General features: G+C 40.9%; 1 protein-coding gene across 5 annotated transcripts in view; it reads left to right on the forward strand.

The window, feature by feature from the left end:
* The window catches only part of DCUN1D4 (defective in cullin neddylation 1 domain containing 4), a 71,356-nt gene extending 51,155 nt beyond the window's left edge, over positions 1–20,201 (forward strand). For 4 of the 5 annotated variants that reach the window (XM_036333625.1, XM_036333643.1, XM_036333663.1 and 1 more), the window contains 4 exons: positions 1,726–1,834; positions 14,475–14,579; positions 16,663–16,765; positions 16,857–20,201. In XM_036333625.1, coding sequence (XP_036189518.1) covers positions 1,726–1,834; positions 14,475–14,579; positions 16,663–16,765; positions 16,857–16,912 — 373 coding nt within the window. In that variant the 3' untranslated portion in view covers positions 16,913–20,201. The remainder of the gene's footprint in view (positions 1–1,725; positions 1,835–14,474; positions 14,580–16,662; positions 16,766–16,856) is intronic. The other variant, XM_036333633.1, reaches the window with a different exon arrangement.
* Positions 20,202–26,411: the final 6,210 nt, after the last annotated feature.

Here is a 26,411-nt window from a genome sequence, read left to right on the forward strand (position 1 = left end):
TAAACAGTGTGTCACTTTCCTGTAAAAATAGGTTATCACTTGAAATAGCTGATTTCAAGTCTGAGGTAGGGAAAGTACAAAGTGAGCTGAATATCTTGTGCCAGAAAGTGAGGATGTGCTGAAAGGCTGATGGGGGCATGTCAGAAGGACACTGGAGCAGCTTGAAGGGGCCATAGCTCAAATAAGAACAGTTTGTTCATCAAAAAGGATATAGACAGTAATAGCTTATAACACTGAATAAAAAGCAAAAATTCCTTAACTCCCAAAAAATAAGAAAGGTGTTGAGTAGAGCTCTTCTTTTGAGAAGAATTCCAGCCGTAAGTATAAAAGCATGATAGAGCCAAAACCGGTTTGGCTCAGTGGATGGAGCGTCGGCCTGCAGACTGAAGGGTCCCAGGTTCGATTCCGGTCGAGGGCATGTGCCTGGGTTGCGGGCACATCCCCAGTGGGGGATGTGCGGGAGGCAGCTGATCGGTGTTTCTCTCTCATCGATGTTTCTGGCTCTCTATCTCTCTCCCTTCCTCTCTGTAAAAAATCAATAAAATATATTTTTTTAAAAAATAAATAAAAGCATGATAGAGTTGGAAAAATCACCAATTTGGACCTTCAAATGTAGAATCAATTCAGCCAGCTATCATCAATGGATGGCAAAACCACCAAGTGAAGGTTTTTGAGGAACAGGATTCAGAGTCTTAAGATATCCCACAAACTGTGTACTATTTCAGAGGGAAAAGTGTCTTTACCTGGGGAATCTAGTGGACACCACTTTATCCAAATGAATCAGCTCAGTGTCACCAGTGATGGGACAGAGTGACGTGTCAGCCTCCTCCTGGGCTACACCAGGAAGGACATCATGTGTAGTTTTCTTACCATACATGCTTGACCTAAATACAACTATAGGAAAATTACCTGACAAATTTTTTTAAAAATATATTTTATTGATTTTTTACAGAGAGGAAGGGATAGGGATAGAGAGTTAGAAACATCGATGAGAAAGAAACATCGATCACCTGCCTTCTGCACACCCCGTACTGGGGATGTGCCTGCAACCAAGGTACATGCCCTTGACCAGAATCGAACCTGGGACCCTTGAGTCCGCTGGCCGATGCTCTATCCACTGAGCCAAACTGGTTAGGGCTTACGTGACAAATTGAGATTCTATAAAACAACTAGTCTGATCTCTTCAAAATGACATTTTCAAGAACGACAGCAAAAAGGCAGGACACCCTTCCACAGACTAAGGAGATATGACAACTAAAAGCAATGCATGAGTCTTAATTGGATCTTAATTGAAAGAAAGCCACAGCTATAAAGAAAATTGGGGGAACAATTGGGAAATTGACAATGTGGGTTGTATATTAGCTAAGAAAATTAACATTGATAGGATATTAAGTGTGATGATGGTATTTAAGTGTTTAGGGTGTCATTTTGTTGACAACTTGCTTTCAAATGGTTCAGAAAAAAGTGTGTGTATGTGAGAGAGAGCACAAGTGGGAATGTTTATTGTGAACCGGGGGGATGGGTATATGGGTGCTTATTAACGGTTCTTTCATCTTTCCTGTACAGTTGAAATTTTTAAAAATAAAAAGTGTAGGAAAAATAGGTCATTGTGGATGTGTCCCAACTCCAGAGTTTTTATTCTGTCTTTTGGTATTGTGTTTTTATATTACTGCCCCAATTAAGAAAAAACTCAGGTTATAATTTGCCTTTATTCTGTTTTTCTAGATGTGATACAACAGAAAAACTCAGAAATACTTTGGATTACTTAAGATCATTATTAAATGAGTCTACAAACTTTAAGCTTATTTACAGATATGCGTTTGACTTTGCACGGGTGAGTTCTCTGGAGCCCATCCAGATGTTTCCCTCTCCTCCCTCCCACTTCTGATTGCCTTTTGAGGATTGTTTTACATACTACATCTAAGAAGTTAAGTATATTACTCCCAGGACTCTAGTTACAGTTTCTTTCTACATGTACACTTTCTATACTAACTGATTCTGAGCAAAAATATAGTATGTTAGCACAAAGCTGTAGTGGCAGACTTTGAATGGCTCTTTCCATTGTCTTAGGCATAATTTGTAAATGGGCATGTAAAAGATAATAGACACTGTTCTAAGTATCTCTTAGATAAGCTTGGAAAAGCTCTTCTCGTGAAACAACAAACCTTCACCCATTGAGTTTATTGGAATGAGCTAATTAGATCTAATCTATTTATACTTTGGGTGCTATATTGTTTTAGAAATTACTTGACTTTTTTAAAAAAAATTTAAACCTAACCTAATTTCAATGAACATTATTCAAATGTAATTTCTAATCATTTTGAAAGTGATCATATTGTTACGTAGTCAATCAGGTTCAAGTATGTGACAGTGGTTCTATTGGTATGAAATAAGGTTTTATTTTTCAGCCTGATAACCTTAGGTAGAATTCTGGGTCACTAGTTAGCATTGTGTTCATTCACACACAATCCACAGCTCATACAACTATACTTTATTTAAGGATGGTGTTTTCCGTTGTTTGTGTGTTCAGTGGATTCAGGTGACTAGGCTTTCTTGATTGATTACTTTTTTGTTTGTTTTTTTGTATTTGTGGTTTATCCTCACCTGAGGATATTTTTCCCTTTTTTTTTTTTTTTTTAGAGAGAGGGGGAGAAGGAGGAGAGGGGGGAGAAAAATAAGAGAGAGAAATATTGATGTGAGACACATTGATTGGTTGTCTCTCACAGGCACCCCACTGGGGCCAGGGATCAAACCTGCAATTCAGGTGCGTGCCCTTGACTAGGAATCAAACCCCCACCTTTAATTGTAGAACCTGTGCTTTAACCACTGAGCACATGGGCCAGGGCTGATTACATTTTTAAATGAATTTTTTATTAAAGCAGAAAACTCAGTTTAAAAAAATGATTTTTCCCCCCTACCATCATGCTGATTTTTTCACATTTTACCTGCTTTGACATTGTCGATTCAACACAAAAGATTTATTCGGTGGTGAATTCTGGTGCATCTACAATAATACTTTAGTAGTTAACTGTGGTGTCTTCACTTGTGAATTTTTGCATTTATTGCAACCTTCAAATAAAATGACAATATGCATAAGAATTCTTGTCAGAAATTATATGGTAAAATTCAGCTATAATGTTTTACTGAATAGCATTTGTATATAGACGTGGTTTGCCACTGGATACTTTTAGAATAGATGCATAGTTTCTAGGATTAAATTTTTTTTACATGAGATTTTATTTTCCTTCCATAGTCAGCTGTTTCTTATTGTATAGGTCAAAATTTGTTTAGAAGCTTTACACCTAGAATATAGGGCTTATTTTCTAACTTCCCTGTTTGGGGGTCAAATTCTCCCATATGTCCACTGCTTTAGACCCACGTTCCACTTTATTCCTCCCTGGCTTCCCATCCCATCCTCAGTCAGTCTCTGGGCCCATCTCCTGAGGGCTCCTTTGGTTGCCTCTTCCTTGGTGCTTCTCCTACAGCCTCGCTGGTTGAGGCCCTTGTTACTCCTTGCCTGCGCTGCTACGCTAGCCTTATTTCACATTCTTCTCATCCAGCATTCACATCAGGAGGGTGTCATTCATCTTCCTTCCGCCCAGGGTTTCTCGGCCACCCTCCAGCTCACAGAAGCCTTCAGTACCTTCCCTCTGCCTTTGTGTCGCCTAGTGCTTCACCATGGGGTGGTGCAGTTGCTCCCACAGCACTCTGAGTGATAGACAGGGATTCTCTCAGTCTACTTCTCAGAGGAGGAAAGTGGGCTTCAGAGAATGGAGAGATGGGACTATGGTCCCATTATTAATCAACAGTAGACCCAGGACTCACACCCAGGGTCTGGCTTCAAGTCCAGTCTGCAGGTCACTCCAGGCCCTTAACAGTCCAGTCCCAAGCTTCCTCTCTTAGGCGATGCCTGCGTTGTAGTGAAGTTGAATTAGCTGCTTGTTCACTGAACCTGCCACCTGCCTTTTGGCCTTTCTGCTTTCTGTTTTTTGTCCCGCTGCATCTCTAGCTAGAGCCCTATTTATACTCACTCAGCCCTCTATATTGTGAGGCTTCTAAGCCCAAGCCCCATGCTTCCCCTCTCACACAGCCTTGCCTGCTTCTCCTTGCACTGGAGGGATCAGTGCATTCACTTATGTGGCATTTCTGTCTCCTCTGTCTAGCTTGGCTTTGGAGTTTAGGTAAAGGCCTTAATTTTAATTTTATCTGCCAAATTAAGGGACTGTCCCCAGGAACAGCCAGCGGGATTCTTTGCTTTTAAGGAAAGGATCAGTAAATATCAGTGAATTAAGCTGCTTTATGTAATGTTGAATAACAGCCACTGTTCAGCTAAATTATGCTATGAGATAAACTTGTTACTGAATCCCTTTTTTGATTTGTTTTGTTTAGCTCTAGCTCGCATGTTCGGAGACACTGTATGTTCATTTGCATTCGGTTAAAATAGTTTCCCCTGTAATTTTTTTTATTTTTTACTCTGGTTATTTCGAACATGTTATGTTCATGTTCTTTTCCAAGTTTTTAGGATTTTCCAAGTAATCTTTTTTATTATTGATATCTAGTTTAATTCCATTGTGGTAAGAAAGCATGACCTGTATAATTTAAGTTCACTTAAGTGTATGGAGGCTTGATTTATAGTCCAGAATGTGGTCTGCTGTGATGAATGTTTAATGTGGACCAGACAAGAAGGAATAGTCTCTGCTGCTCTGCGGAACGTGTCAGAGACATCAGTTAGGGCAGGTTGGTGGGTAGTGTTGCGTAGTCTTCTATATCCTTATTGATTTCTGCCTACTCGTTCTATCAATTACTGAGAGGGGAATGTTGAACTCTCCAACTATAATATTTCTCCTGTCACTTATACCATTACTTTTTGTTTCATGTATTTTGAAGCTCAGATATTAGGTAGAGATACACTTAGTATTATCGTGTCTTCTTGAAGAATTGGCCCATTATGAAATGTCTCTATCTCTGGTAATACCTGTTCTGAAGTCTATAGCCACTCCAGCTTTCTTTTGTTAAAGCTTGCAAGATATGTCTTTTTTCATCCTTTTACTTCTAACCTGTTTGTGTCTTTATATTTAAAGTGGATTTCTTATAGATAGCATACAGTTGGGTCTGTCTGACAATATCTATCTCGGAATGCTTAAACCATTTACATTTAATGTGATTTATGGTATGGTTAAGTTTATATCTCCTATCTTGCTATTTCTACCCCCCCCCCTCCACACACACACACACACACATTTATCCCATATGGTTTTTGTTCCTTTTTTCCTCTTTTCATGATTTCTTTTGGATTGAGGTTTTTTTGTGGTTTTTTTTTTATGATTTCCTTTTATTTCCACTATTGCCTTGTTAGCTATATATTTCTCTGTTTCATTTTTCTTGTGGCTGCTATAGGCTTTACAGTATGTATCTTTAAATTTTCAGAAGTTTTCTGCAAATAATAATTTACCACCTCATGTATAATGCAAGAACCTTTGCAGCAGTATGCTTTCATTTTGCTCTCCCATACTTTTTGCTGTTATTGTCATACATTTTACTTATACCTATGCTATAAATCTGACAATATATTATATTAGTCTATTTAGGCTATCCTAACAAATACCAGGGAGTGAGTAGTTTATAAACAACAGAAATTTATTTCTCACAGTTCTTGGAGACTGGGAAGTCTAAGACAGAGGTACCGACTGGTCAGACAGATTAGATGTCTGGTGAGAGCCAGCTGGCTGTAACCTTACAATATTGCAAGGGAGGAGGGATCTCTCCTGGGTCTCTTTTATAAGAGCACTAATCACACGCATGAGGGTGGAGCCTAATTAGCTCCCCAAGGCCTCACCTAATACTACTATCACTTGCAGGGGTTAGGGTTTTAACATGAATTTCTTTTTTAAAAAAATATTTTTTTATTGATTTCAGAGAGGAAGGAGGAAGTAGAGAGAGATAGAAGCATCAATGATGAGAGAGAATCATTGATTGGCTGCCTTTTGCATGCCCCCTACTGGAGATCGAGCCCGCAGCCTGGGCATGTGCAATTGACCAGAATCAAACCCGGGACCCTTCAGTCCTCAGACCGACGCTCTATCCACTGAACCAAACCAGTTAGGGCTTAACATGAATTTCTTATACATAGCATATAATTAAGTCTGTCTGACAATATCTGTCTTGGGATGCTTAAACCATTTACATTTAATGTAATTTATGGTATGGTTAAGTTTATATATCCTATCTTGCTACCCCCCTCCCCATTGGTCCCAAACATTTAGACCATAGCATATATTGTATTATCATTTTGGTAAAAATGTCTTTTATATTTACCCAAATATATATCAGTTCTGTGCTCTTCATTTCTTTTGTAGAGATAATAGATTTCTATCTGATATCATTTGCCTTCTGCCTAAAAAGTTTTCCTTAACATTTCTCATAGTACAGGTCTTCTAATGATGAATTCTCTAAGCTCCTATTTTTCCCTTCAATTTAGAAAAGTACTTCTCTGGATTAAAGATTCTAGGTTGATGGACTATTCTTTCAGTACCTTAATGATATTGCTCTATTGTCTTCTGTCTTGGGTCGCTTCTGATGATAAGCCTAGTGTTGTTCATTATTCCTTTGAACAGAACGTCTTGTTTTCTGACTGCTTTTATTCTCTTCACTGCTTTTCCCAAGCTGATTACAATGTGCGTTGGCATAATTTTCTTTATGTTGATTCTGGTTAAGGCTTGTTGAGGTTTTTTTAATATGTGGGCTTGTAGTTTGTATTAAATTGGGAAAATTTTCAGTTGTTATTTCTTTTCTTTTTAAAAAAATATTTTTATTGATTTCAGAGATAGAAACATCAATGATGAGAAAATCATTGATTGGCTGCCTCCTGCCACGCCCCTTACTGGGGATCTAGCCCACAACCCAAGCATGTGCCCTTGACCAGAATCAAACCTGGGACCCTTCAGTCCACATGCCGAAGCTCTGTATCCACTGAGCCAAACCAGCTAGGGCCAGTTGTTACTTCTTTCAATATATTTTCTGTTCTTGCTCTGCTCTAGTTATACCTATGTTAGATGCTTGATATTGTCCCACAGGCCTCTGATGACATGTTCAGTTTTTTTTTTCAGGTTTTTCTCCCTTTCTGTTTCTTTAGTAGTTTTGATTACCATGTTTTCTAATATTTTAAAATAATCTTTACATGCCTTCTAATATTAATATTTTCATCTCTAGCAGTTCCATTTGGGTCTCTTTTTGTATGTTCCATTTCTCTCTTCATCATGATAATAATTTCTTCCTCCTGAACATCCAGAACATATTTATTACAGGTGTATTAACAACTTTGTCTTCAGGTTCCATCATCCCTGCCATTTCTGGGTCTCTTTCTATTGGTTAATTTTTATCTTGGACATGAGTCATATTTTATAGCTTCTTTGCTTTCCTAGAGGTTTTTTTTTTTTTGATTGGATGTTGGATATGATAAATGATTTGTCTTTTTTCATTCTTTTAAATAGTGTTGGATTTAACTTTTTTCTGGCATATGGTTAAGTTACATGGAATCTGTTTGTTTCTTTGAAAGGGCTGGTTAAGGAAGATTGAGCCCCACTCGGAAAGCAGTGCCCTTTTGAGGATTCTGCTGCTCAAGGCCCTGGATTAGGAGATCCTCCCACTCTAGCTCGTGGAAATACAGACTGTCCGCAGCCCTGTGGGAGCTCTGGGAAGTCCTGCTCACTCTTTTGCAGTGGTCTTTCCCCAGACTCAGACTGGGGAGACACTGCAGAGCTCCGGATCTCTCTGTGCCGCTCCCACTTGGCTGGTATTTTGAACCACAGATTGTAGTCGTCTTCGTCCCCTCAGACTCTGTCTTTCCAACTCAGCAAGGTTGCCGGGCTGGGTTTGGGTTCCCCCTTCATGTCTGTGGCCTGGAGACCACCTCCACACAGTAAGCTGGTATCACTGTAGGGCTTACCTTATCTTTCCTTTTTCTCGGGGGTCACAGTCCTGTGCTGCCTGTTGTCCACTGTGTGAAGTGAAAAGGGAGATCTAGTTCCTCTAACTCCATCTTGGTTAGAAGCAGAACTCAGCTTTTTATCCCTCCAATCTCTTTTCTACAAAAATGAGTCCTAAAGGTGGTAACTAATAACATAACAGATCTTTGAAAATCAAACTTGTAATGGAAATGAAACTTTCTGATAGTTCACTATCCTAAGTATTGTCTATTGGAAATAACAATGGCATATGTTAAATATTACACTTTAATATACTAGGAAAGAAACTATAGTACAATACCAGAATATGATAAAATGACCCCTTTAACATCTCCACCCAGATTGTAGTTCTAAGGGTGTGATCATTTTTTTTCTTCGCCTTCAAATTTTATAGCCAATTAAAAATAGTATTTGGCTATCAAGTTATATTCTTTTTCTCCTAATATATTTTGACTTGCATTTATTTGTAGTGATATGGATATCATAAACGCATGAAACTTTGCAGCTAACAGACACCGTCAGAAGTCATCTGGTCTAGTCTTGTCATTATGCAGATGAATAAACAGCCAGAGTGGAGGGGACAACATGGCCCGAGCTCTGTCCTTGAGGTGCAGGCCAGTGTCCTCTGCACAGAGCCCACCTCACCTTCCCTGACTCACAGCTGTCCCCATCCTATGGGATCTTGTTAAGAGGAAGATGGTGGGATATAAATTCCAGGGCTGAAATGGCCAGTTCTCTCATTCAAGTGGAATTGTGTCTCAGTATATTCATGCATAGGGTTTTTCCTCCCAATATAATTTTTATTTATTATGTAAATAAATATTGTTGTATGAATTCATTTAACTAAAACAGCCATTTTTTTCTTGATTCTCCTCTTTGAAAGGACCTGGAGAGTTTTAAGAATGGGCAAAGAGAATGATATAAAAGACTAAATACAGTATTTTTTTGTTGATCTGGGGATAATTGTTAAATATCAGTTAAATTTGATATTTAACCATTAATTCTCTGTGTCAGAGGCAGGGTACTATGCTGAAGTCCCGGAGAGCGTTGAGACTTGGAACTTTGAAAAGGATAAATGCTGGGCTGATAGCAGCGGCATCTTGGCCCGGCCAAGAGTAGACACCATGAATTTATAGTGACGCTGCTCTTGGATTCTGTTCTAATGGTGTGGGTCCAGCTCGATGCGGACAGGAGAGGATAATGGGATGGACTGAGAGGGAGAAGTGTGTGGGCGGAAGGCAGAGGCGAGTTGAGAGGAGCCCTCCTGGAGTTATTGAGAGGGATCCAGATGAAACGAGGAAGTGACGTTAGGAGAAGCTGAGAGGTGTGGAGAAAGGAGGACTTCAAGGTGAGCAAGAGGAGAATGGGAGACTTCTGTGGTTGCAGAGAGTCTGCTTTGTCCTTGAAACAAAACTTTAGGAAGAAGCTGTAAACAGGGCTTTCTGGAGGCAGAACTCGGCCATCCCTTGGTGCACTCACTTCTCTAGCATACTAGTGCTGCTTCTGTTTCCTGTCTCTGAGGAGGTGTTTCTGGAAGATGGAAGAGCTCACGCATACTAAAGTTAATGAATTTTCTTTCTCTAAGTAAAACAATAGCTTAGTCATTTCAATTTAAGCTAAAGTGATTGTGGCTGTTACTCATATAATTTGCTAAGGAAAATCGGCTGGGTCTTCTGTTCATCAGAGAATTCTGCCTGACTCTAACCTCAGTCTGTTATGACTATTTTGATTCACATCCTCTTCTAATTTGAGTCAGTTTCTCACTTCTTCACTACTGTATTTGTCAATCTGTTTGTTTTCCTCTCCACACAACTCTCGCAACACACCACACACACAGCTCTCTACTACTTTCTCATATTTTTAGTTGGAAATTACAAAGGAAAGAAAAAGTAGGTTAGGTGAAGACAAGAGTAGGGAGAATATGGTCATCTGATCCCAGGTCTGTTACCCTGAAAACCTTGGCAGTTTTATCTTTAAGATTACTCTTTGTTTATAATGTATGTAAAGGTTGAGTCACTATGTTGTACAACTGAAACTAATACAATATTGTGTGTCAGTTATACCTCAATTAAAAAATTACTCTTAGTTATTACAGACACAGATTTGCTCAGCAATTACTTATAAAGCTAATTGGACTGTATGTGTTTATATTTAAATCTCTTTTTCCTCATCACTTTTCAGGGAAGCAAGGTGGTCCACAATGAAGGTTTGGAATGAGATTTCCAGGTTCAAGTCCCAGCTTTACCACTTATTGTCATTTTAACCCCCTTGCCTCAGTTTTCTTATTTATAAATCGGGGCTAATAATAATGCCTATCCTAAAAGGGTTGTTGTATTAAATGAATTTAAGTATAAGGCACTTGGAACAATTTCTGGCTCAGATTAAATTCTCAATAAAAGTTAACCATAGAATTAGAACTAGTTGTTCAAATTATTACTCACTAACATTACTTAGGTGCCTGCACAAAACCTCATTATTTTCCAAGAGTAATGCTTAGTAATAGAATCTCTACCAAATAAAATCATGAGGAAAAACTGTGCCCATTGGCAGATTTTTTTTTTCTTTTGTTAAGGAAATAGTTAAGCTTAATTAATTACCTTGCAAACAGTGTATCTGTAAATAATGCTGGGTACGTTCTAAGAACATAATTATTTAGATTCATTTTTCCCAGTGGGATGATACTCTTGGTTTTTATGACTTGTGTGGTTTTTTAAAATGTATATTAAAAAGGAAGAAACCCAGCTCTCATTAAAAAAAACTGATTTAGCTCTAGCCGGTTTGGCTCTGTGGATAGAGCATCAGCCTGTGGACTGAAGGGTCCAGGGTTCGATTCTGGTCAAGGACACATGCCTGGGTTGTGGGCTCGATCCCCAGTGTGGGGTGTGCAGGAGGCAGCCAATCAATAATTGTCTCTCATCATTGATATTTCTCTCTCTCCCTCTCCCTTCCACTCTGAAGTGAATAAAAAATATATTTTAAAAAAATTAAAAAAACTGATTTACTAAATTTTCCATTTTATAAACTGAATCACATTATTTAAGATTCAAGATAGAGCTCTCTATTTTTACCTGTGTTTGTTGACTTAGGGAGCTGTGTTTAAGGAGAACTGGATTTTCGCTATTTTTTATAATCCCTGTGGTCTCAGATGGAATTCTGTGATGTATGTCATAGGTCTTCATTTTAGTCCTTTTGATTTCACATACTAATTTCTTACTTGGTTGCCACTGTTTGTGAATCATGGTCGCTTATATGTTTTTTGTTTTTTTTTAGTACAACTAATTCTTGAAAATCTTAGGAATGTTTTTCCTGTTGAAGATTTTTTTTTCCTAATGATTTTAATCATTAAATGTCCCCCTTTTCACATACAGGTCTTAAGCTATCACAGCTTTGTGAAAATTGAAAATAGGTCATCTGAAATAGTTGGGGGCCTCTGAATAGCATATCTGGATACCTAGATGGTTAGAGGTTCATTTTTATATTTACATTTTCATACATACAGTTACCTATTTGTTCATTTATTGTTTCTTAAGTCATTTGCACCATTTAAAGAAAAAATGCTTAGTTTTCACATATCATAGGAAGACTTATACTGGAATAGCCTTACATAAACAAAGGCAGTAATTTATTTTTTTTCATATTAGAACTTCAAATCAGACCTTAGTAAAACGTCATTATTCTGTACACTAGCTATTACTAGTCTTTAGCTGGCAGAGTGCATTTATTCCATATACAACACATAACTTCTTAGAATATTCAGAGTAGGATCCTTTGGTTTTATAGCTGTACCACTGAGAGGCCTGATCTCATATGTAAATTAAAATTTATGAAATACATACCAGCACATCTGGAGTCAAGAGATGGACAGGGAGAAAAGTTCCATTTCTTCTTTGACCTTGATGGGCTTGCTGGGGATGCTGATTGACTCTTGACAGCCTGTCTCAAGGTTCTTTCTGCTTAGACTGACCTGGGAGTAGGCGCCTGCCCGCAGGGTCAGTGTTGCAATACACTGCTGCGATTTCTTGTGAGGACCTTCTAGATGGCTTTGCTGCACTCTTTGAATGAGTTATGGTGATTATCATTTTTTAAATGCCCTGCTTCATAGCATTGTGGGAGATTCATGTAACTTTTCATTGGGAACTCCTTGGCAGAGAATGCCATTAGGATCATTGCTGTCAGAGAACCCCCAGGCGTGTCTCCATGTTGATGTTCAGTAGCTTTTTGTTGTGGGGTCTCTCAACTGTGTTGTTCCTAGGAATTTTGAGTGTTTCCAATTATGGACTTTTGCAAGTAGCCTCCAATCTACCCACCGGCAACGTTGGTTACCAGCGAGTTGCCACTGTTCAGATCTTCAGTGCATCCATAATATCTCTCTCTTATTTGCTAGGCAGAAGATGGTGGTAGTGATTGAGAGCTGCTGGCTGGCACCCTTGCAGAGCAGGAGTGAGTGAGTGCTGTTCAGCTTCCGGTCCTGTGAGTCTGATGCCTTTCTCCCTGTCTGGGCATCACTGCCAACCAAACATACATCGAAGTCCTTCATGATCATCAGTTTGTCAGATGATTATATTGTTGCAGAGTCTTGTCCAGGTCTTTTGTATCTTTTTTTTCTTTTTGTCATCTTGGTGTATGTCCATTGTGATGGGGACATAAGCGTTGATGATGTGGGGGAAAAGGCACAATATGTGTCATGGCAAGACCAGTCATTTTAGATTTAGTGAATGATTACAAACTTTTCCAAGGGAAAACTTTTCCCAAGCACCAGTGCTGTCAGCCTGGTGCTGCATGGGCTGTTGTTCAACAGGTGAACTTCGGCCCAGTCCTGTGGTGCCACGTGTGTTTTCAGCAGTGTACTCATTTTTCATGCGGATAGCTTCACAGTACGGTGTGCTGTTGCCATCTGCTACACCTGTGTTACAGGGTAAGAGGAAGTTTGCATTTCTTGCACAGTGTGTCACAGAAGTAGAAGCCTTTGCAGTGCAACAAACCAATGAGGCTTGATTGGAAAAGGTGGACAGTCTCTAGAGCACCTTTTCTCTTGTCCTCCTCTCCATCAGGACTAAGTACTATGGTCCTGAGCAGGATGCTGTGCATGGCCAAAGGACAGGCAGAGAACGCTGTGGAAAGGACGCCATACCTGTTTGCATTGGACTGTGGAATTGGGGCACCCCCACTGTCACCAGACTTAAGTTGTGTGCCTGGAACAGAGAAGGGTGATGTGGAGCCATCTTTCCTGGTCTGTTGGTGAGGGTCATTATGTTGTATGCCTGGGACCAAAGGACAGACCTATCGCACATCTTCCCGGATCTTCATCTATCGTGTTTGCTGCTGTTGAATGAGGCCTTACATTTGCTGTATTGTTTAAGTCCTTCACTTTTAAATTCAGTGTGAAGGCCAGAAATTCTCTGTGTACTAAAGAGTACTTCACTGCTAGAGTCTTTGGATGAGTGCTGTATTTTATCGGGAGACATGTGTGGCTGCATATGTTGCTGATAGTGATGGTCACAGTGTCAGCCCTTAATTTGGTGTGAACATTTAGATGGGATAGCCAGGAGCTTTCTCCCGTTGTAGAAAAGTACTTTTGCAAATTTCCATTGAAGTGAGACACTGCCTGGAAGCTAGCTTTGGATATATGTAAGGCCGATGGCCCCAGGTCCTCTGTCCATTTACATAGAAACACCCCACCTGTAGTGCTGTAATGAAAATTTGTAAGAAAGTGGAGAATGAGAAATTAGGATCCTTAATGGCAAGTATAAGTGGAATGAGCTTCACGTGCCCATTTCAGGTTTATGTACTACTTTTTTTCTGGTTTCTTTATGAAATGTTGTCTTTCCCTTGGTTGCTAGTTAGGGGTATTCTGCTAGGAGAGTTCACGTCCAACAAATCCAAGGTAAGAAGGACTGTAGTAGACAGACTATTTTCTCCCAGAGTGAGTGGATGAATATACCCCCTTAGTTGGAGAGAAGCTCCACAGCCCCAACCTTTATTGTGAGCTGCATTTAATTCCAATGCTTTTTAGGTACAAGGAAAACATTTACCAACAAAATAAATTATTGGAAAAATGTTATTAAGGAAAACTGATTCCTAAGCATGGAAGTTGAAACCTTTAGTTAAATTAAACATTTAGTTAATTATGGGCTTTGTTTGAGGTGAGCAATTATGATTTTGGTAATTATCGTAAATGTCAAACAGCAAGTGATTATAGATTTTTATTTATCCTATGAAATAATTGTAGATACTGTTACTACCTAACTAACTGATTTTTGCATTAGAGTGATCATTTCAGTTGACATGAGTCTTTTCACAGTATGTTTCTATAGTACCAGAGTGAGCAAGCCTTCCATTGTTTGATGCCTCCCCTCCCGCACCTCAGTCGTGACCCAGGGATTCTATGGTGTATGATAAATGGTCAATGAGCTGTTCACTAATGTCTTGTTGACGTGAAATAGAAATTTGGATTATTGGAATTTATTATTTGGGGCATCTGGCTCATCCTTGTTTTTGTTTGTTAAACAGGAAAAGGACCAGCGCAGCCTAGACATTAACACTGCCAAGTGCATGTTGGGACTGTTATTAGGAAAAATCTGGCCCCTTTTTCCAGTTTTTCACCAATTCTTAGAGGTACCAAATTGTTATTTTATGGAATGTATTTTTGCTTGCTTAGAATTACCAAGTGTACTTTAACCATTTTATGTAATTTTCTGTTTGTTATACTTTCTGCCTATAGGAATTATGGTGACATAACTGCTGTCAATCAGCAACGACCTGTTCTCTCTGCGGGTGTCTGTTTGAATTTATTGTGTTGCATCGCTCCCGGTACAGATGCATCAGAAACAGCTACTGCTCTGTCCTTTGCTCCTCTCTTGTCCCCATTTTAAAAGCTTTACTTTTGTTTAGATTTCCTGCTCTTTATAACAATAGTAAAACAAGATTTACTTTCCTTTGTGGCTTTAGGTGAATTTCCACTTTTATTAAGCAAAGATTAAAAAATAAGCATCAGCCTTTTTGTTAAAAGAAGTGTGTAATGTAGTCATCTTTACTCTTATCTCCAAGTAACTTGGGGACCAGGAATTAGTTTGAGTGTTAGGCAAACTGACAAAATCTCCTTCAGTTTAATTTTTCTTCACATTTGTATTAGAAATGATCCAGCCCTGTACCCCATCATTGTTCAGTTGCTTTAAGGGTGAATAATAAATACCTTTGAGCTGCTGGTTATGAGGAGCTGGTTTGGATGTAATGTAATACGGTAGGAGTCTGAAGTACATGAGATGGAGGTTTGAGTTACTAGGGATGTCATATAGATAGCATCCTTCTTGTCCTCCAGCCCCAAACCCCTTCCCTTTTCTTCTTTGCCCCAAACCCCTTTTTAAAATGTCCTCTGCTTGGAAGGATGAAGGTGTTGAGTCTTTGAGGAAATCCTGGGTCTTATCCTGACTCTGGCTTCACTCTTGAAATAATCTTTCTTACAACTTACTTTATGTAATTGTCTGGAAAAACTTCCAACTGATAACGATTCTTTGAGGACTGTTATTTAAAAATCGCTTGTAACATTACTAGCTGGAACTCCTCAAGAAAGGTATAAAAACTAGTTTTAATGTAAGAAGTATTTGTTTACATGACAGTTCACACTACAAGTGATCTGTTCTAATTTCTCTGCCAATCCTGTGAAGTGTTAGCTTTATTTGGAAAATGAGTAGAAACAGGTTCTTGCTCTCAGAGAGTTTAGCAGAATTAGCCTGAGTGTGATGGGTCCTTTAGCCCTAGGACCTTGCCTGAAGCCAGTTTGACTTTGCAGTTCCAGGAGCTCCACCAGCTGGTTCTTGCTTTTAGGTGCCTAGAAAGTGAAACTTGTAGTCTGCTTTGTTCTCTTATTAGTTTGCATTTTTCTTTTAAAAGGAGACAGTAATCCTTTCATTTTCAGCTGTTCTTGTGTTTGCATCCTCAAAACTATTGGATCAACTCTTTGCTTTTTGTCTGCTTGTATTGTTTTCCAGTGTTTCTGATATTAGTGGTTAAGACTAAAAAATTATTGAATCTAGCTTTTATTTTCAAATGTTTACACATGAACACTATATTTTAAAATACACATATGGCATATTTCTTGTCTAAGAGGAATAGGAATCTACTCCATGGCTATTCTGATTACTTTTATGACCAGATTGAAGTTTTGACTTATTAGAACAGTCATTTCTTCAGTGGCTAGAGCACCTAGTCTGAGACCTCCTCATCGACTGCTGTGTGTACTTGAGCTCAGAGCTTGACACAGTACATCCTTGTCATATCAGGGCTCATTCATGGAGCTACGCTTTATTTAGCACTTCCTGTGTGCTAAGTATGAATGAAGGGCTTTACGTAAGTTACCTAAATTATCTCTTAATCTTTGCAATACCTTTATGAAGGAAGTGTTACTCCCATTTTATGTAAAAGGGCCTTTGCAGTCTAGAAATTTCACTTCTAGGTTTATAAAATTGTGTTTCTTTGATGTGCTTGTCATTTGTGTTGGGCACCATAATATTTTTGTAATGAAAGTTGTCATCTTAAGTTCTACTCCTGCTCTCTCTCACCGTCCTCCTAGACTGGTACTTAACAACCCAGTGGAAAAAGAGTTAACCTTTATGAACTGTATTAAGTTGATTCATCAGCAATTGACACCGTCCCATTTGTTAATTATGTCAGTAATTCCTATTACTTTTCCCTCCATCAGCAATCAAAATATAAAGTTATTAACAAAGACCAGTGGTGCAATGTGCTAGAGTTTAGCAGAACAATTAACCTTGACCTCAGCAACTACGACGAAGATGGCGCATGTAAGTACCAGCACTGGGTGTCCTTGCACTCTTCACTTTGTGGCCCATTCGTGCGTCCTTCTCAGCTGTCTTGTTTTCTCTTTCTCTCCAGGGCCAGTTTTGTTGGACGAGTTTGTGGAATGGTATAAAGACAAGCAGATGTCCTAGGACTGTATGCATAGCAGCGCGAGAGTCACTGTTACCACAGTTATGTCAACCATTAGCCATAAATTGCTGTTTGTATCAAAGCGCATGCTGCTTTTCTTGCACTGTCTCCCTTTTGCAGGGACGTTTTTGGTGTTTGCTATTGAATGGGCCAGCTCTGCCTGCTGTGTAGCATTATTCTCTTGGAAGGCTGCTTTTGCAGTTTGTATTTACACTACAGATTGGTGAATTTGCCAACGTCCTCACTGTGATTATGTGTATATTGCTGTTTAAATTTTGTATATGTGTATAAAAAGAAAAAGCTTCACCTAGAGATTATTTCTGCAAAAATGTATTGTAAAAATAATTTTTTTGGCATATTTCTAGTCCCTTTTTTCAAATGAACCAATTATACTTTACTTGGTCTCAAATGTAGCATTTCAAAAAACAGAAGAATTTTACCATAAGTAAATGTTGCCAGAATTCACCTGATTGTTCAAGAGGCCAACTTTTGGAAGGAGGTGGGAGTTCTAACTTTGCAGAGGCATATGCCAAATGTAATTGGTTTACCTGGATATTAGCATTTTTAAATGATGAAACTATAATTATTTGAACATACAGACATGTACCAACCATGCCACCAGTCATTTCCACCATGCAAGGTATAGGTTTTTCTTTTCTAATGTTAAAAAGCTGTAGTACTTTGAATATAGGTACAAATGAATAAATTAACATTGCACCTTTTCTTTAAAATAGAATAGTTCTGAACTCTTGTAAACTTGCTTTAGCAGATTTTTCTTTCTCTTTTGCATTCTTCTTGGCAGCGTTTGGTCTGCTGATGCTTTCTATGCCATTCTAAGTGAAGCTGGTTTTGCCTCCTCCATGGAAACCCAGTGGTTTACTGGCATTTGATAATTGCAGAGCAGTTTTAGTTGTGGCTTGAATTTTTAGTTAAGCTTTCATGGTGTCTAATTTTCTAGTTTTTTTTGAAAAAGAACTCTATTATAAGTGAGAGGGGTTTTGTTTCCCTTTTTGTTTCTTTCATGCTAGGCTTTTCCTGGCAGAATGTCCATTGCAGGCAGTGGATAGGAAACCACCAGCATTGCGCTAACTGTTACACGGTAGGACCGTCCCTGGAGAGGCCGCTTGTTACCTGGGTCATTTGTACAGAAAGGTGATAGCCATTATTTATGTGGATGAGGAACTTGTAAACAGGATGGAACTTTTAGGTTTTTGTTTTATGTTTTTTATTTCCCTCCCCTTGCCTTACCCTTTAGGAACTGTGTAGATAACATGTTTTCCCCTCAACTATCTGGTGCTATTGAATGACTAATTTAGTCCCTAAAGTTTAGTGAAAACAAAAAAAGTCTAATGATTTAAACCAAGTAAAAAGCTAATGGTGCATTTGAACCGGTGAATGCTACTGTGTGAGCAAGATTCATGATTGAACATGTCATGATTGGAAGAGGCTTGGATTATTTCAAAATCTGGCTGAAAAAACTTTTGGATTAAATGTGAACCTTTAAATGGCATTCAATGAGAGAAGCACACAGACAATGCTACTCTTAACCACTATTTCACAGTTTCTTTGCAAACAGTGTTCAGATTTTCATATTATTTTTTTCTCTAACTGAACCACCAAAGACAGAAATTTGTATGTAAATACAGTGTGTGCACATACACAAAATCATGATCTGGTAGAATTCTTTTTTCTACCAATTAGAGAGGTTTGGTTTGCTGTGAAATAAACCAGAAGTTTGAAAATCCCTGTAGTGATTAAGCATACTTAATCATTCCTTGTTTAGGAATTGTGGAGTCACTTCTACCTTATAAATTCATACCAGTTTGCACAAATTCATACCTGGGAAGAATTGGAGATGTTGATGGCAAGCACAGCTCATGAGACCAATGTGTTGAAAGGGGCTCCGTTCCGATGGTGTCATTCCAGTGGCAATTGGCCGTAGGTTCAGCTCTGTGGAGAACTTGATTCATTTTCAGAGGTATCCCGTGAATTAAAAAAAAACAAAAACACTTAAAGTCAACAGTTCTTAAATTTGTTCAATAAATCAGAAATGTACATATAAATATAAATCACAGATAAGTATTTTAAAAGTTATTGTTAGAGAGTAGAGACTTTAAAACAGCGGTCACCAACCAATGGCCGTGGACCACTGGTGGTCCGTGAGGTCCGAAAGGTAGGCGACTGCTGTTTTAAAGCACTAAGCACAGTCAGTCCTAAAGTAAGTACAGGACTGTTACAGGGCAGGTGTTATATTTCATCCACAAGAACGTTTTGATGATGGGGGAAATCCCAGCTAGAAACTTTCATGATGTATAATATGAAAGTATTCTAAAGAGATAATCTTGCATATGTAGACAATGCCAAATCTTTAAACTTCCTTGAAAAATAAATCTCTTTGGCCCTTGGTTTCCTTGGCTTTATGCAGTTATTTTAAGGGGAGAAAAAGGGGTCAGCCAGTATAATAAGGTACCTTTTCTTAAAAGCATCCCTAAGTTACATAAAATTGAGCAGTCATCAAACACTTACTTACTGGCTAATGTTAAATAAATTAGGGTGCCTTCTGGTTTTTCTTTATCACCCAGTCCACATCCTTTCTCTCTCTCCACTGTTTTGACCTCCACCTTGCAATAGTATGTTGTGACGGACACTACAACTTCTAGATGTTTACTGTTGCACTAGGTCAGAAAGCTTATTATTTGATTTGCCATAAACACTCACTGTAAAGTTCCCTGCAGCTCTTCTGAAGCATGAACTCTGAATTAAGTTTTTTCTAAATCCGACTAGATAAACCTTCTGGTTTAGCAACAGGTTTCTGTTGCCTCTCAGTCTCCTTTTAATAGTGCTTTTGAGGTTTATACGGAAAGCTTTAAAAGTTTGTTTGTGCCCTTGGTTTTTAATCTTACAACTGCTAAAATACCTCTGTAAGCCTTATCTTTTATTCTTTCATATGTTATGTTGTATAATAAATGTATAGAATTCATTGACCAACTAAAATGTTGGGTGTCTGTAAATGAGACCAAAACGTGGGTTGCTTTTTTTCATGAAATAATTTCTATAATTTCTCTTGGGGGCTACTGTTAAAGGAACAGCAGCTAACCTATAACTGTGAATGCTTCGTGTCGTCAGTATTTGCATTACATTCATAAACGTGTGCAAGTCCTGTGACTCCCAGCTTAACTCAGATACTGTTATGCCACCTGACTTGAGTACAGCAAACTGGTTTTAGGTTTTAATGGAGTTGATGTAAAATGATATCTCAGAAATAAAAAGTATTTGTGTTTGGTTTCAGAACTGAGTGTGAATTATTCTTCCCTGGCTTTTCTTCTAACACTGCTTACAGTAGATTTAAAGTGTTCTGTTTTTTATTTATTTTCTTTTCCCAACTTTTTTTTTATATTGAAAAATTTCAAAGCATAGGATAATATAATGCAAGGATAATATAATGAACACCCATCCATATACCTATCCCCTAGTTTTCCTGTTTTTAACCTTTTGCTATCATTCTCTGCCGCTCTGAGTGTATTTCTCTCTATAAATAAGATATACTTTTTTTCTGAACCACCTGAGAGTAAATTACATTCTCACACCTTGTACTTAATATTTCCAAACCAAGGGCATTCTTATAACCACAATACAATGATCACATTCAAGAAGTTTAACATTGATGCAGTGTTATTACCCAGCACACAGTCTAGATCAGCCGTGGGCAAACTATGGCCCATGGGCCGGATCCAGCCCGTTTGAAATGAATAAAACTAAAAAAGAAAAAGACCGTACCCTTTTATGTAATGATGTTTACTTTGAATTTATATTAGTTCACACAAACACTCCATCCATGCTTTTGTTCCCGCCCTCCGGTCCAGTTTAAGAACCCATTGTGGCCCTCGAGTCAAAAAGTTTGCCCACCCCTGGTCTAGATTAACATCTCCCCCTTTGTACCTATGTGCTAGCTATTTTATTTTTAATCCAGGGGTAAGCACTGCATTAGGGGTCATGCCTCTTTAGTCTCTTTCATCTAGACCCGTTCCAGATACAGTGCAAACACTCCTCTGCCAAATAGTGATTTAAAAAAATATACTAGCACACGCTGTGTATTTCTAAACATTGAGCTGAGAGCTGAGTGCTTACTAGGTGCCAGGAGCCATGCAGAAATGACCATTTTTACTACCTCCACACCACCATCTGTTAGGGTCGCCGAAGGAGGAATGCACAAGGCCAAAGTAATGAGGGAGTGTGAATTTACTAGAGACCCAGTGCACTAAATTTATGCACGGGTGGGGTCCCTAGGCCTGGCTGGCTATCAGGGCCGATTGAGGCCATGCCCATCAGGGCTGGGGCACGGGAGGTTGGCCACCAGCCCTGAGGAGGTAGTTTGCCTTGCCCCCCCCGGAAAAGGGGCCGCATCACCCACCCCCGGTTCTCCATCCCAGCCCAGGGGCCAGGGGGAGGGACCGCGGGAGGTTGGCTGGCCAGGGAGGGGAGGTTGGCTGTGGGAGCATACTGACCACCAGGGGGCAGCTCCTGCATTGAGCATCTGCCCCCTGGTGGTCAGTGCACGTCATAGCAACTGGCCGTTCCGGTTGCTTAGGCATGCATATATATATATATGTTAGAGGCCCGATGCATGAAATTCATGCAAGGGACTTGGCCCTCGCAGCCCCAGCTTCGTCTGGAAGGTTGTTCAGCTGTCCTGTCTAATTAGCATATTATGCTTTTATTATTATAGACTAGGGGCCCAGTGCACAAATTTGTGCACCTTGAAAGGAACTGTGGGCCATGAGGCTGCAGTGGGCACAGGGGCGGATCTCGGCCCATCCTTTGTGCCCCTGCCCAGCTCCTCCTGCCGTGACTCCCTGTCCTCTGTCTGCCGGCAGCCCTGCTCCTGCTGCCGCCACTCCCACACGCTGATGGGACCAGAGCCAGGCACCTGCAGCAGGTGTGAGTGGCGGCTCTGGCGCCGGCTGCAGGTGCGAGCAGGGCTGGTGCCAGCAGCGGGTGTGAGTGGCAGCTGCTGCCCCGATCACCCCTCAGGAGCAGGGGGAGGTGGAGAAGCCCTGTGGGGCAATCGGGGCCGGTTGACGCCGCTTGCACCCGCTGACGGTGCCAAGCGATCGGGACTGGGGCTGAGCACCAGCAGTGGGTGTGAGTGGCAGCTCTGGTGCCAGCTTGCGTGTGCAAGCAGGGCTGGCGCCAGCAGCAGGTGTGAGCACCAGGCAGGACCACAGTGTGCAGGAGCAAAGAATTTTCAGTAATCACCTGAGGCTCGCCTCGATGACAGCGACCGGCGCCCCGCCTTGGTCTGGCGCCCCCACTCATCTGCTCTACCATCCCGCTGTGGCCAATGGCCGCCATGTTCTGCGCACGTCATAGCAACCGGTTCGGTTGTTTGCATATTAGCCTTTTATTATACAGGATAGATTAGGTCATCTGGATACCTAATGGTGCCAGCACCCAAAGAAGGGAAATCAGAGGTTTTTAAAGGACTCTAGGTGGGCTTTTTCTGGTTTGAGAATTCTCTGTGCAAGCCCAGATCCTGAGAAGGTCCGGAGGGGAAGGTTAATGGTCTTAGCAAGTGGAATGTGGTCTAAGTGAAAGGAAATGTCCGTTGTGAAGTGGCCTAAAGGCCAGTTCCTAAGGGGAGGTGGTATCGATTCAATTATTTGACCAGACCGAACACCACCCACTTAGTCTGTAAATGTGTTAGCCCTGCTGCCTACTCCCTCAAGTTGTCCTGTGCTGGAACGTTGGCCCCTGCTGACAGGACCTCTGGCACAGCGGGGATGCCCAGCACATGTACATGGAAGAAAGCAGGTAACAGAGTTCACAGGTGGCAAGGAATTGTCAATACCTGAAAACCTCATGTAAGTATGAGTGAACCCAGGAAGGATTGGTGCAGACTCCGATTTTTAGAAAGAAGGTAAAAACAAGATTCCTGAAAAACAGAATCCGGAATCCAGGTGCACGCCGTTTACATTGGTGGTTCTTTCAACTCTAATTTGGGCCAAAAGCTAATAATCAAGCCAGCAAAGTACTCTTTCAGACACCCACAAAGAGAGGAGGTGGGTGGTGGGTGGAAACACAGGAAAAGGCTTAATCCTAACTAGACAGAAAAGAGAGGGAAGTGACAAACGGGTTCTTATAGATGGGATTCTGAGCATGGGCTACAGCGAAGCAGAAAGTCGCAAGGCACTGTTGTTATTGTGTGTTTCTATTACTCAGTAATAGAAAATAGGAACAAGAGATGTATTCTCGGGGCAGTATTTAGAGTTCACATAAAAATTAACAAGAGTTGAAGTTCCCCAGCGATGTAATTGGACCTGGGAGAGAACAAATCACCTGTGTCCACCCAAGACAAAAATCCCCGCTGAGGTGCAGGGTGTCAGTTACAGGAAGGCTGCGCTAAAGGAGGGGCATTTTTGAAGATAGTGTCCTGAAATAATGGGATGAAGAGGAAAGTGAACTGAGAAATGAAAAACATTACCCACAGGAAAGGAAGATCCTTGGTCAGCCCTGGGCTGCAGGACTGAGGACAGATATCCAGCTACTTTTTTCTAGACAGCCACTTTCTAGATTGGCTTGAACCTACAGAAGTAGGACGTGTTCTCCACGGTGCTGTAATGCCTGCCATCGTATGTAGCTGACTCATTTGAATGTTATCCCCAAATCCTGATGTGAAGAATAATTTTTATGCAGAAGATCAGAGTAGAGCTTTTATGATTCCTTTAAAAAGAGTTGCCTTTGGAACTTTGTTATGGCTAGAAAGAAAAAAGAAAAAACTCACATGAGGAAATAATAGAAATAATACATCTAGTTCTCCTGCCCTGTCTACTTCTCTAAGCCTGTAGAGCAGAAAATAATCCAAACCAGGGCAGCTGACCACTTTTGATAGGCTTAGCAGAAACTATTTTTCCCCCCCACTGAATGTGTTCCTGGCATTTATATTCAATTGCCTTAACAAAAAACAAAATCCCATGTATATAGAAGTACTTCCTTAGACATTATGGTAAGTAAGTAGGCCGTGCTGAGAATAGTAATTGGGAACAAACACAAAAGTGGACGGTGGTAATTAAGTGGAAATTTCTTTAAAAACGTCATTGAAAATGTAAATCCCCTCTCCTGATGAAATGTATTCAGTTATTTGAAAGAGATTCCTTTGCAGTCACTGAGGAATGCGGATCTCCATGAGCCCTGGCAGGGAGGAAGGGAGCTGGCAAGGGTTGTTCTTCCCTCTGGCACTTTGCAGCAGGGCAGCTCAGAATTACCTGAATTTGAGTAGCTGAAATTCAAACTGGTGTTCTCTAGAAATCTTTCCCTAAATGAGGATAAAGAGCTGCAGCTGTACTCTACCAACGAACTAAGTCGCTAAAAAGTTTTGGGCCTGCTATTGGCGGTACATATATTGAAATCCACTGTACTAGTATTTTGTCTCTACTTGCTTATTATTATTACTAGAAGCCCGTTGCACAAAGATTCACGCAATAGGCCTTCCTTCCTCTGGCTGCCGGCACCGGTTTTCCTCCGGCACCCGGGACCCAGGCCTTTGGTCCAGGCTCAGCAGAGAAGCCAAGCCTCTTCAGTCTTCAGTCTTGACTCCAGCTGGAGCCTTCAGTCTTCCCTCTGCACCTGTGTATGCAAATTAACCGCCATCTTTGTTGGGTTAATTTGTGTACTCATCCTGATTGGCTGGTGGGTGTAGTGGAATGACGCCAATTTGCATGTTTCTCTTTTATTAGTGTAGATTATTATTATTATTATTATTATTTGGTTTCATGACCTGTGGTGGCTCCTAAATACTCACATCTTGAGAGTAGGACTTGGACAAAGGTTATCATCCTATCACAGATATACCCCCAAATCATTGAATAAAATATGAGATGCCTATAGCAACCTATTCTGCATATTTGGTGCTCATAAATCCTTCCAGCCCTGATCCTCCTACAGCAGGGTTGGTTTTCAGATTCTCCGCATAACCATTGTATCAGCAAACTTTAATTGTGTGTTAGGCAGAATTCCTGTGTGAAATTGAAAACACGGGCATTAAGGATGATAAACTTGCAGAGAGGGGGCTGAAGTGGCTAGAAAACAGCCTGAAGAATTAAGAAGGGCTCCTGATGGGAGGTCTGGTGCCTGTCAGATGTGCGTGGCATTAGCCACTTAGAGTGGACCAGAAAGGAGCTGAGAGTTCCTTTTGGAGAAAAGGGCATCACAGGATAGACGGGGACTCCATGTAAGACTCCTAGAGAGTGCACACACACAGCAACAGAGGCAGCAGCGAGTTTGGGCTTTTGAGGACAGAAGAGTGTCTGGTCGTCTCCAAGAGATGGCAGTACAGTTGATGGAAGGATAACACGGGGACTCTAGTGAGCAAGGATGTGGAATGTACTGAGGCAGCTACATAAAGCCACTGAGAGGCATGTTCCCTGGTGGACGAAGTGCTTCCCTGACCCCCGGGGTTCCCTATGGGAGTGTCCAGCTGCAGCTGAAACCCCACCCACACAAAGCAAGGATTCTTCCAGGCGGGAGATGCTCGCTGTGGTTAACCTCTGCTGCCCTCACAAGGGGTTAACTTCTGCTGCCCTCAGAAGACTTGGCCCCAAGCCTGCCCACTCACCAGCAGAGCACCCAGCTCCTTCCCCGCAGGAAGAGCACCCGCCCCAGGCCCAGCCTTTAGGCATTTTTGTAAAGGGGAGCTCACCCACGGGAGGAAGACCCCAAAGATTCTGGAAGGGGAGAGGGAAACGTAGGTGCTGGAGGTGAGAAGCCAGGCAGTGTGGGGCAGGGAGAGTCAGTGGAGGGGAACCACAGTGGGGAGAGACCAGTGAGCTGGGCTGAGGTGTACATGAGAGGACTTAGCTGGGAGGACGGAGAGAACAGGAAATTCACCTGCTAACGAGAATGTTTACGGATTGAAAGCTCATGTTGTGTTTGCATCCAATCTCCCATCCAGGGGGCAGTGGTTGCCAGCATTCAGTTCCTGGGAGAGCTTGCAGGCTGGTGGAGACCTGTGCTCTCTCCTGTCATCAGAATTGACACCATTTTCATGCAGCGTTTGTTTTTCTGTGCAGTTACACTGTCAAAACCTGTGCAGCTAAGCATCTTCATTGCTTATGTCTCCTTCTATCCGCCCCCCCCCCCCCCACACTCTCTACTAAAAGCTACCTGGAGCCATCACCCGCTTCCTCCGTAGGCACTTGGAGTTAAGGGAACAGACTTTAGTGGGTCTTTTTAGGCAAAGTGCTTTTTGAAATCTGACTACTATGAGATGACCTTGCAGGCGACAGACTCAGGGCACTGAACAAGAAAAAATTAGATGCAGTCCTTTCTGGTTCCACACGGTCATCTTCACACTTCAGCACATGGATGTCACGTGCATACCCATGGAATTGTTTTGAGAGCCGGTTGCCTGAAAGCTGTGATGGGTCCTGGGGATGCAGTCAAGGAGGTCAGTTAGTGGCTTATTGGCATAGCTCCTTTCGGAAGAGAAGACAGCCAACCAGGCCA

The sequence above is a fragment of the Myotis myotis genome, unplaced genomic scaffold (genome assembly GCF_014108235.1).
Source record: "Myotis myotis isolate mMyoMyo1 unplaced genomic scaffold, mMyoMyo1.p scaffold_m19_p_1, whole genome shotgun sequence".
NCBI lineage: Eukaryota > Metazoa > Chordata > Mammalia > Chiroptera > Vespertilionidae > Myotis > Myotis myotis.